The 12,541-nt window shown below is 42.6% G+C and overlaps 1 protein-coding gene across 7 annotated transcripts in view; it reads right to left on the reverse strand.

Annotated features, from left to right (window-relative positions):
• Positions 1–4,086: 4,086 nt before the first annotated feature.
• The window catches only part of grik1a (glutamate receptor, ionotropic, kainate 1a), a 43,227-nt gene continuing 34,772 nt past the window's right edge, over positions 4,087–12,541 (reverse strand). For 2 of the 7 annotated variants that reach the window (XM_042091743.1, XM_042091740.1), the window contains 4 exons: positions 11,345–11,570; positions 8,511–8,761; positions 7,298–7,463; positions 4,462–4,530 (listed from right to left, as the gene is read on the reverse strand). In XM_042091743.1, the coding sequence (XP_041947677.1) occupies positions 7,332–7,463; positions 8,511–8,761; positions 11,345–11,570 (609 nt within the window). In that variant the 3' untranslated portion in view covers positions 4,462–4,530; positions 7,298–7,331. Of the gene's footprint in view, positions 4,531–7,297; positions 7,464–8,510; positions 8,762–11,344; positions 11,571–12,541 lie in introns of all 7 variants that reach the window. The other 5 variants (XM_042091739.1, XM_042091737.1, XM_042091742.1 and 2 more) reach the window with 3 other exon arrangements.

The following is a 12,541-nucleotide window of genomic DNA, read 5'->3' on the forward strand; positions in this document are numbered from 1 at the left end:
TTTGCATAAGTAATTATCAAATACCTTCTGAGGAAGAGGAATTAGCAGATGATCTGAATAAATAATACCCTATAAAGCATCGACTGAGAGATGAAAGGAGGTATATTGTAATTCTTGGGAGACCATCTGCATTCTGGTTGAAATTGCTCATCTCTGTCCATCCAGCGACTGAAGAAACGGCTTTGATTGCTAATGAGGAGTAAGTAAGAGCCATCAAAAGAGATTTCCTGTTTGTGCTGCTGTCCTCAAGAGCCACCTCGAGGAAAAAGCTGACATGTAAACCACAAAGTAATGAAGTGATGATGAGTCTAACCACATGACATGCACAACAGTGGAAATACACCTGAACTAAAGGCTAAAATTTAAAGTAATTTCTTTAACCATTAATCAATGTGTAAACAGCGCTGTGTGACTGTAGGCTTGTGTAAATATCCTTCCTTTCCACCGCAAGACTTTTTTTTCCAGTCTTAAAACTTAAGATTGGCACACGTTCCTCATTAACACAACTCCAGAGTAAAGATGTCTGCTTCTCAAACTGTCGGCATAGCAGCACAGAGACGTATCCTTGGCTATCATCAGCCATTTGCTCAGCCTTAATGAACGGCCAAGAGGAACCGCCCGTAAGCTCCAGGCATCGCCGGAGGTCTCCGACGGAAGAAGTGCTTTGCCATCTAATTAAGAATGCAGAGAGAGAGGGACGGCTGTGACCCTGCATGCTGTTGTAGCTGGTGGCCTTGACACTTCTTCGCACAAAAAATGTGGAACAGAAACAAAGATAAAACTGAAGTAGCCTACAAATGGGTGCGTTAACAGACAGATGACCTTATTCAGTTGTATGGGATCTGGTTAACTTTAGGTTAGGACAGTAATCAAAGGTTCTGTGATGTATAGAAATGATTAACTTCTATGGCAGATGGTAAATCACACAGATATCTAGCCTGTCCTGGCAGGGAAAAAAATAAAATTATGGTCAGCCTACACTCACACAGGGAGGGGGGAGAGAGACAGGGGCGCCTGCAGGAATTAATGCTATGGTACGCACACCCGACCCATCCCCCCCCCCCCCCCCCCCCCCGCAAAAAAATAACATAACAATATACATAACATAACAACATCCACATGCAATAATACAACAACAACGTCTACTATGACCTATTCATTTGGACAACTTGATACAGCCCTATACAGGCTAAAGTTACCTTGTTTTGTTCTTGACGTCTGGCTTTAAACAGCTGTAATGCAGTCTAACGTTCTGACAAGCACACCAATTGCCTACCTTGTTCTTGCCCATCTGGAATAAATCCTCTAGCTTTGCTGCCTCCATACTTTCTGTTGTTTAAACTTGTGATCCATCATGAGTATTGAATTAGTGAATTAGCTCAACATTGTGTGCTGATAACCATATATATATATATATATATATAGATAGCCGAGTAAAAGAAAACAAGTAGCCTACGTGCCTGCATGCTATTGTGTCTCCTGCTCAAACAAAATGTGTGCGCGTTAATTTTGATGAAGTGTTCACTAAGTTACGTAATAGAAAATTGTAAATAGCCTGATTGCAGCTAATGGGATACTGTGCATAGTTGGGAAGGTATGGTGGGCCAATTTGGTGTGAATACACATTATACACACACAGGGAAATTTTCTCTCGTTGTTGAGCCTGATGGTACGCACAGTGCGTACGGACGTGAGAAAGAGTGTGTGTTTTGAGATTAGGCGTTGAGTGTATTCTGTGGGCTATCCTCAGGGACGGATCATGGCTTGTGCCAAGTGTGCACGTGCACAGGGGCCCTCAGCCAATGGGGGCCCTCGGATTTAAAAAAAATGCCTTCTGTTAATTTGCGGCACAACTGAATGGTGTTATGGAACCGCCAAAAAATAAACTAAATGTTTTCCTGATCAATAAATACTTCTTAATTCATAAAATATAGAGGCATAATATTAGGTGGAAGTGGTACAGACTATGAGTGCTCATTTAATGTGTATGCGTTTAACGTGAAATGTCTCCATGCAAGGTAGTGTCAAGCAGCAGTGAAGTGAAAACCGTATCATGCAGGTAGCCAATGTCACCTGAGTCAGACAGAAAACGGGCCCTGCTTGCTCTGTTAAAGTTTGTATGCCCCTTCCAAACTGCGTTAAAAGGGTATATTTAACAGCCAGAATTTCGAAATTTTCCCGGGGGAGACACACCCGAACCCCCCGTAATATGATCAGCAGCACCACCTCTCACAAAATACTATCAACGTCCCTGCTACCGGTCCGTCAGAAATATGACAGCTGTTGTCCGGTCCGTTTAATGAAAAATGTTGGGAACCCCTGCTGTAGACTGTTTGGACAGCAAAAGAGAGATTACAGCCTAATAATAAAAACAGCTGCTGGAATTCATTTCTGTGTGGGCCTGAGTTATAATATATGACATAATGTAGGCCTACTACATTTTCATTGTGTGAAATTGTGCACCAGCCTGCACAGCGACAGCAAAGAGACGTTTGACGTTCGCGCGTCGCGGTCAGGGGGAGGGCTTTTTTGATATTGTGCACAGGGGGCCATATTTGTTTAATCCGTCCCTGGCTATCCTCCACCTTGTCTCTCTGGGCATTGTGTGCATATAGATCAGCTTGCGTTGTCTGACGTTCTCCACGCTAGTATGGAATCAGCAAAGGGTGCTGATTGCAGATGACCTTTAGCTATGATGTGACTGTTATACAGCATCGATTTACTGCTAGTGGTGACAGGTGCTGTCTTACACTGCAGAGATAACGCAGTCTCTCTTATTTGCACAAGCTCCAGATATTATCTCTAAAGAAAATATTGGACAGGTGAAAGGGTATATTTATGTTACTAGTTTGTGAGGTTTCCTCTGTTATTTGTCTATTTCCAATGATTTGCTACTTTCTTGAAACCCAAAATGTTGGTTTTAGCCATAGCACTAAGACAGCCTTGGTTAGGCTCCAAATGGCAAGGTTTATCTATTTACATGCATGGGGGATAAATATCAATCAAATTTAGTTCCTAGCTGATGCTGTCTGAATCTGATAATAAATTCTCCACAGTAGAGGACATGATGTTTGCTGATATATGTAGTTGGGGTATTTAATCATAATAAAGTGTCAAGCAGTTCCAGAAATCTGTTCCAGTGTCTTCTGTAATCCACAGGATTCATCTCCCATTCATATTTCAAGTGACTGCTGTGCACCTTCAAGGATCATATGGGGCTTGCAAGGATGGAATATTTCTCACTATGCAAATACATCATTTTATTAAAATTACAAAGAAAACAATATTTATATGAATGAAATTGAATGTCAGAAAAGACTCCTGGGTAGTCACTATAACTAATACTGTGGTCTAGCGAGGAGTTTTCATGGACATGTGGTAGTGCTTAAGTTTTATACAGAACAAAAGCTCTGGCTGCTTTGAAGAAAGGTTGGTGCAGAACAGCCTTCGTTTCAATGACCTTCTCCGTCTCTCTGCACTCATCAGACACACACACACACACACTCACACACACTCTCTCTCTCTCTCTCTCTCACACACACACACACACACGTCATTCATAAGTACACGTGCATGTTCACATACATAATGACTAACATAAAAGACAATAAGATGTTTTTTTCTTTTTACTACTTGGCACATTTTACAATTTGTCGCACCAAATACTATGCAAAATGAAGACCCCTTAGAATGTGGCATACAGATTTAGAGTGCAGTATCTGCAAGTTAAGCAAGTGAAGTACAGTTCTGGACCAGCTGACAGGTACATCTCAAGGGCACCTGTCAGAAGATCACATACAGTACTCTCACACAGAACAATGTACTGTAAGAGATTCAACAAATGAATTAAACTATGTGGCAGATTTGGCCACTCTGTAGATGATGAAAGGACACTGTCAGTCTTTTTCTATTGGATTCAAAGTCCATATTGGGCTGACTTCATGTTAAAATGAGACATCTTATAAATTAAAATGCATGCAATCTATTGCACATTTTTGCAAGAAAATCTGACCAGAAAACATAATTTACAAGGATGACAGATTTGCAAAAATGTAAAATACTTTTTATTTTGAAAACTGAGGGACAGCACGAGAAAGAAAAAACAAATAATCATAGGAGGGATTTTTATCCAACCCCCACATTCTTTTCACATTATTTATTCACCACAAAAAATGATATTCTAAGCAAGTACATTGAGAGAACTATGAACTGTCCTTAACCCCAATGTTGCAAAGCAAAAATCAAAACGATTAATTTAAAACAGAACGGTTAATAAATAAAGTAATTAATAAATAAATAACAGTAATGCAATAATACACAGTTAGCATCAGAGCAGCTCATCAGGGAGCAGCTGTGCTAGTTTGAGGGACGCAGTCTCTATGTGACCGTCTCTTTCCTCAGCACACGTTTTGGGTGGCACAGGGTGCTGGCCAGTCCCGCTCGTCCTCGACCTCTCGCCCGCCTCTTCGCGCCACGGTGGCACCTGAAGGAAATGCTCAGCTCCTCCATCACAGCACTGAAAGAGACACACTGTCAAGGAGAAGACAAGAAAGAGCCCCTCGTGAGCCTCCACACATCCGTGAGGGTCTCTGCCTCGGCGACACCGCACGGCACGACACAAGCAAGGTTGAGAGGGCAAGAGGGAAGGAGAGGAAGACAAGGGGAAAGAAGAATAGCAGAGAAGAGAAAACGGAAGAGGAGTGCTGTGACCGCAGCCTGGACCTAGTAAGCTCAGGAGGGTCATCTCTCCGCTTCACCCTCAGATAGAATGTTGAACCTGTTCATCTCATTGATCTACAAAATGATCTTTTTTTTGGTCATCTAACCAGCTTGCAAGGTCTTTGTTTATGTCAGAGGGTTTGCATTTAAGAATTTAAATGTACTGTATATCCACAGAACAGTAGCCTGGCCTTGGCCTGTCTACGTACTTCCGGTCGATTTATTTTCCCTACAGTACTCCGTCTGGAATAGGTTGATTCACGCTCGTTTACTTCGGCAGTTGGGCAGCCGACCAACAAGCGAACAGTGGGCATCCCTGAGAGCGTTTACGTACCCAGGCATGGTGTTTCAATTACTACGTCCCCGCCCCTGAAGCAGATCGCTTGGAATACATCAACGTAGGGAGCGAAAATGACTTATACTTATGAAATCTTTGAGCAAATGTAAGTAATACTTATATTATAACAGGAGTGTCATGAACGAAGTCACAGTGGAGTAGGATGTTATATCGTCAGCTAAACTTTAGTCATAGATTTTGTCACTTGAAATATATCGAAGCATCATCAGTGTCTCTACATATGAACTCGAGCATTAAGAACATTGTTCGTGTACACATAGTTTACTAAAAAGAAAGATTTTGGACAACTCACTCCTTGCAAGATGGCAAAATGGCAGCGAGCAGAAAAAACAAGTGAGTTGTTCAAAACCTCTCTTTTAGTAAACTCTGTGTACACCAACAATGTTCTCAATGCTCGAGTTCATGTGTAGAGACACTGATGATACTTCGATCAAAGTTTCATGTTGTGTCGAGCCTTCATAGTATTTGAAAAATAGCGATTTTGACGCGATTGTATCAAATAAGTAGTAGCCCTATACGAATCCCATTCAAAAGGTCAAAAGTGGCGCTTTGGACGTACTTATGCATTTATATGAAAGTTTGACTTGGGTACATTCACAAAACACTATATGATGCATTTTGGCGAGAGTTACGCAGATGAAACGTGTGATTGTTTGCTGATAAGATGCACCCGTGCTTGTTAGGGGCGTGCTGCAGAGAAACTTCTCTGTATGACGAAACGCCGGTTGTTAGTGATTGGTTCAAAGGAACTCCAATGATTTTAAACCTCAAACTGTGCCCTCCCACCCAGAAATAAACGAATGTCTATGGATCTAGGCCAGACTCTCTGCGAAGTCAGAAGTCAGCGAGAGCCAAGTGTGTTTTTGTTTTTTTATATAAAACCAAATCAGTCTCAACCTCTCATTTCTTCCTCTTTTACTGTAACATGTGCATCGTTGAACACAATGAAAAATGCATGCACAAATACCAAAGTGAAAATCAAACTAGAATGGATGGATCGTGTTCTCTTGGAATGGAATGAATGAGAGGGCACTAGAGTGAGGAGAATCCCCCAAACCTCTGCTCCCAATTGGGTTCTAATGGGGTTACCTCTCCCCTCCCCTCCCCCTCCTCTCCATACCCCTCTCCTCATTGCTGCTCTGATCTGGCAGCTGGGGAGGATGTGCCTGAACAAAGGGGTGAGCTGAAGTTGACCAGGACCCTGAGAGATGTCCGAGCGTTGTGGAAATTCAATCTCAAACCAAACATTGTAAGCACCACAACACAACCAGTGTTCTACTTGAAATTGGGAAGATATCATTTTTGGGAAAGTATATACAATTTTGCATTATGGATTACAAATTTAGAATGGATCTTCATTCTAAGAAATTCAATAATTACAAAGACCTTGAACCATAGAGAATGTCTAATTGAATTTAAACTATGCTCATCCCAAACGCTGAGACAGACTTTTTATGATCATCTATACATGAGATGTTTGACCTTTAAATATTTAGCGCAGTGAAGATTGCTTATGATATGAATGACTCCATTTTGTTTTGGCGTCTGGTAGGCATTGTCCTTATGGACCTTTGATAACGGGTGTCTGACTAATTAATGAAAGGCCACAATAAAAAGATAAATCCTGCCAACACAGCAGAACAAAAAAGTTGACATTAGCTAAATCTTTCACCTCTGCTTACATACTCTTTATGTAAGATGCATTTGTACTTCTTGTGTAATTATAATCTGCTCAACCCCAAGTCCAGCTGGGAATGATGGGTATATGGTATATAAATGGCACATTATATGATGTCAGATTCTGTTTTATATACACTGTGAACTTGGATCCTGGAAATAGAGAGAAAGACACAGCAGTAACTAATGTGGCTTTTTAGACAAGGTCAGGTTTGGGAGCTGTGGGCCAGGCAGAGGTTTGGGTAGAGCACTGGTGAAGCCCATGCAAGGGCTGTATGAGGACAGAGGCGGGAGCAAGACATGACAGAAAAGAACAGCTTGCAGGCAGAGGTGGGCATTGACAGGTTCAGAGCATAAATCGTCTGCCATGTTTTTCCATCATGCATGCACAGGTAAGATTCCATTCACTCGGTGATGGGCTAATGGGACAAACCAGACTGCTGACAGCTAGGAAATCACAAAGGGCAGGAGAGAGACTTTTGTCTGTCTGTCTGAGTGGTGCAGTCCACCTCTGTCTGCAGGTCACGAACACACCTCACAAACCTATTGATTAGCGTGAGCGTGCACACGGCGGTGGCTAGCGGGATGTTAGGTCGTCCCCGAGGAGTCTGCCGCTCTCTAAGTCCGTCGATAGGGAGGTGCCCGTGGAGGAGATGGAGGGGTGCCTCTGCAGCTGCCGCGACTGCACCCCGTAAAAGAAACAGAAGGCCTTGCGCATGCAGAGCAAAGAACAAAACAATAGAGCAAAGCAAAATGAACATGGCAACATGGAAACAGGAGCAACATGCAAATAACATGCAAAAAATAATACAGTAAAACAGTAAGCCAGGCAGTCATGCACACACACACACACACACACGTCTGTGATGCAGGGACATGCAGAAACACCAACATCTAGCTGCCATAAACTGAACCAGTGATGGAAAGTACAGAAAGAAATGAGAAAAAGAAGCAAACGAGTTCTGTGGATAGAAACGCTGAAACCAGGAAAATCACTTTCATTTTCCAGCTCATTAATAGGAACTACCTGAATTATCCTGACAGATTAATGAGACAAGGAAGGCCTAAGACCAAACTAAATAAGCTTTCAAGGAGAGAGGTGAAGGCTGTCATAATCACTTTGCAAATATAATAGAAGCATCCCATCAACTTCCCACACAAATGATGCCATGAATGGGTGTACATGTGTATAAGAATAATTTTGGTTCAAAGCATTTTTCATTTCAGTTTCATAGAGCTGTGAAACTAGACTAGTATTTGAGCAACAGTTAAATCTAGTTTAGACTGCCACAGACAGCCTAGAGCTTGGCTCAGATTTAACAATGACATATAGCACTACAATGTGTTATTATCTCCAATGGATGTTTTGTTGTTGTCTGTAAAAAACACCACACTCTTAATTATCGTGCAATCAACTTTCCACCTTCACACTAAAGATATGTTTAACTTAGGTAATGCCAAGAAATACAACAAGGGTAAATAATTTTTTATTTCTTAGCTCCTTGAGAAACTATTAACACTGCCATGCGGCACTATTTTCTATATGCCATCGACAAGTTGACACAGACGGATCTATAAGATTGATTGAAGTGAAAAAAAATGGATGTACTTCTGAGGATTTAATAATAACTTGAGTAGTTGAACAGACCTGTAGACACTATTTGTTGAGGACCACTGCACACTCACTCATGGCCACCAATCTATCCAGTGTCACGTAAGGCTGGAGAGATAAAAAAAGGCCCTGGCAGGCACTCACCTCCTCGATGTCTGAGTTCTTGCGCGCTTTGTAGATGAACTCGCCGATGGCCACGAACACGGACAGCACGAGGCCGGCGGCCAGCACTATGAAGATGCCGCCGATGTTCTCCACGCCCAGGGCGTTGGCCTCCTTGTTGTCCTCCTCCGGGCAGCCATTTCCCCTCCACCACTTCTCCTTCATCATGTGCAGCTTGCCCTCCTCCTGCAGCTGCAGGATGGCAATGGTCACCTTATCTCTGTAAGGAGACCCTGAGGGGACAAGATAACAAGCCTTAACGTGGGATTTCATCATACCTCGCGATCATTGTTTATCATACCTATTGCACATGTCCAGACACGGTTCTGCCCAAGATCTTTAGATCCTGCTTGTGTGTTCTGTTCTGATTGTTCTGATAGTTACACTGCATGCTTTGTCCTGCTCCTGCATATCCTGGTTTCCTGTTGACTGAGTTTTGTCCTGCTCTGTTGTCCTTTTCTGTCCTCACTCGCCGCTGCCTTTACTATTTACACTCTGCGTCTTGTTCTGTTCATCACAGCATTATTGAGTCAGTGGCATGCGAGTCTTCCATGTTCTACTTTAAATATTTCTCTAGCCAAGCGTAGGCTAGTCAAGCCATGTGTTTTTGTAGTTATTTCTGGCCAGAGATTACAAGCTCAAATGTAAAATTTGTTGGTATGCCTCCGTGTTTGTTTCGTGTCATATCTTTTTCTTGCCTTGAACTTCACGTCAAGCTACCATGTCAAACTCAATGATTTTTTTGCATTGGAACTTGCTTTTCTAAACAAAGCTTTTGTGCAAACGCCCAGCCAGACTTTGGTTTGACTACCGTTTGGATCTTACATTTTGTTTTTTTGCGAAGGAGTTCTTTAACTGGCTATTTTGGGGACTCAGTTTCTGTCTTTTTGTCTTAACCTTAACCCAGACAAACCTATTAGAACATTTGAAATAGAAATAGAAAACCCTCCCAAATTTCCAAATCACCAAAAACCCAGGAACCAATCACAACTGCTTATCCAGCATGGGGCTGGCTTTATATGAAGACAAACAGAAGAGTACAGTGAGCAGCACTGTTCAAGACAACCAATGGCTGTTAAACAATATGGATATACATCTTCTCGTAAACACTTTAAAACCTTGTTTGCAAGAAATATGTGTTTGCTATACTTTCAAAAAGATTTTAATTTTGAGTTTAATGTACCAATTTAAAGGAACACATTTTGGGAAATTAGATGATAGATTAGATGGATAGATTAGATGATACATACCCTTCTCGTCTCTGTGCATGCAGTAACTCAGTCTGAAGCACCCACCGTTAGCATAGTTCATTGAGGTGGCCAACTAGCTTATAGCACCCAAAAGTGATAAAAGAACTCCAACATTTCCCCATTTATATGTTGTGACTTATATAGTTACAACATATAGGCTACAAATTTGCGATTTTCTAAGCATATGCAAACTTGGTACTATGTTCTCATCCAAGAAAAGCTCTGCTACTTTGGCAGAGGGATTTGCACGCAGCACCTGAAAAGCTGCAGTAGCAGTGCTTCGCCTGAATGAGAATGTAGTTCCAAGCATGTATATGCTTAGAAAATAGCTGTGTTGCATTTTACATTGACATTTGTACACATTGTAATACTAGTCACAACATGTAAATAGAACAATGTTTGACTGCTTTTGTCACTTTTGGGGGATAGGCTAGTTGGAACTGCCCACCTTAATGAGCTATGCTAAGCTAAGCTAATGGTGGGTGATTCAGACTGAGTTACTGCATGTTTAGAGATGAACGTTGTATGCATCATCTTATCTAACTCTGGGGGAGATGGTGAATAAGCTAATTTTCCAAAATGTTGGCGTGTTCCTTTAAGTATAATTTCACTGCTGGTTATGCCCCTTGGAAATCGCAAGTGAATGAAAGGTCACCAGACCCATTCTCAATGTCAATTGAGATCTGAGAGGTGCTCTGATGTCAGCCAGGCTATCTGTGTGTGCTCTTGAGAACCCAATTGACATCCCTTGCCTTGCCTCTGTGTGACACCATCTCTTGCTCATTTCATGTGTTGAAATGCTTTGCTTTCACGGCACCTAGACAGGGAGGATGCCGACTGACGTATCTCTATGTCAGTGCTCGGATTAATGTGGCTAAATCATCTTAAAGGGAAACTTGGCAGGATTTCCCCCTCTGCTGGAGAAATTGTGCATTATGCTATTTCAAACTGTGGGAAAAGGTAACGATAAAGCACATGGATTTGTTTACAAGCTAGCGAACGGTTAGCATAAGTTTGGCAGAACTATGTGGATGTTACAAGGTAAGAAACACGATTTAAAACAAGTTTCTTGTTTCTCACTTCTCTTTCCGGGACGGTAGTCTCAATGTTGCAAGGTTGGTTTTCTGCCTGGGGACGCTAGGCGCAGCGGGGAAAGTCACCATTTTCACCGGAACAGGTCATTTAACCATCCAAATGATTTCTAAACGGGTTTATTACGTTGAAATAGTTGCCAAGTTCCCCTTTAAGGCAAATGGACTGAAGAGATACCGTGCATTAGTTAAGCACTGTTGCCTGTGATTGAGAGTATGGGTATTGGAAGGCTGGGGAAGTTCATTGACCTCCACAAACTCTGACTGGCTTTTCTGACCACTGCACAGCACTTTTTGAAAAGCGGACAGTAACTTGACAGACAATCAAGCCTTAACTTCAACAATGACAAGATCCCCTGTCAGTCTTGACAGACAACGCTCACATAATGAACGGCGTGTAATTCTTTTGCATATCCTCTCTTACCTTCTCCACCACCACCACCATCTCATGATGGAACAGCCGTCACTCACTCACCTATGGGGGTTCCCACGCCGTAGCCCTTGGAGTCGATGAGGCCCCCGACCTGCGTGAGGTTGCAGTTCCTCTGGCTGATGTACTCGATGCTGGTGGACTCCATGAGGAGGGCGTAGTCGGTGGTGAGCACACGCGTGATGCCCTCGCGGTTGTTCTTCAAAAGGGCTGTGTTCTTGCGGCTGCTCATGAACGCCCACATCTTCTCATAGGTGGAGATCTTCGATTTCTGTCAACAAACAAACACATAAATGAGAAATTATACAGTTAACTTCATGATAATATCTCAGGCTGATGGAGTGCAGCCTCATAAAACCTTCAAGATTCTGTTTATGAAAATCTTCACTTTGTCACCACCACCGAGACCAACACATCTATCCCACCTATGGACTTTATCTGGCTGGCACCATCCATCACTGTGCCTCTATTCACAAAGTAGCACAGAACTAGGCCAAACACTAGAAGTATTGCTATGACTTAATAATATTATGGGGGACAGAGGGCATTAGTCAGTCAGCACATAAATCTGATTTGACTTGTGAACCCGCCGAGGCTTATGCCATAGAGTCATATCTACCACAGCTCGCATTACACTATTAATCTAGCCATATGAGAAGGCTAAGGTAGGACGGATCAGAGCCCTCTGTCAGCATGTCAGGAGCTGTGTGTGTGTGTGTGTGTGTGTGTGTGTGTGTGTTGGGGGGTGGACGGTGGGGGTGTAGCGGGTAGGACAGATGTGAGCTAAATCTCTCTTTGCTGATTCCATCTGGATGTCTGGAGACGCCTGAGGCCCCTGAACGACAGGACAGAATAATCACACACTAAGCTAGAGAGGAGAGTAATCACACGCTTCTCTCTTTCTTCCTCTCTCTCTCTCTCTCTCTATTACACACACACACTCATACACACTCATACACCGATACACACACACACACTCACGCATGCACACACACACACTCTCACTCGCTCACACAAGTCTGAGCACTAAATATGGGGACTATTTAATGCTCCACAGGTTTCCGTTTGCTAAGCCAGGAGGAAATAAAGGCATTCAGTCAGACTCAGCCTGCAGTGCCACCACAGAGACTACGGCTCCTTTTCTGCTCTCCCTTCACTCACATACTCATGGACTCATTTACGTGAACAGTCATTAATCATACCTGTTCATTTAGACTTTTAAGTACAGTACACACACACACA

Source organism: Alosa sapidissima, chromosome 5, assembly GCF_018492685.1.
Source record: "Alosa sapidissima isolate fAloSap1 chromosome 5, fAloSap1.pri, whole genome shotgun sequence".
In the NCBI taxonomy this organism is placed as follows: domain Eukaryota; kingdom Metazoa; phylum Chordata; class Actinopteri; order Clupeiformes; family Clupeidae; genus Alosa; species Alosa sapidissima.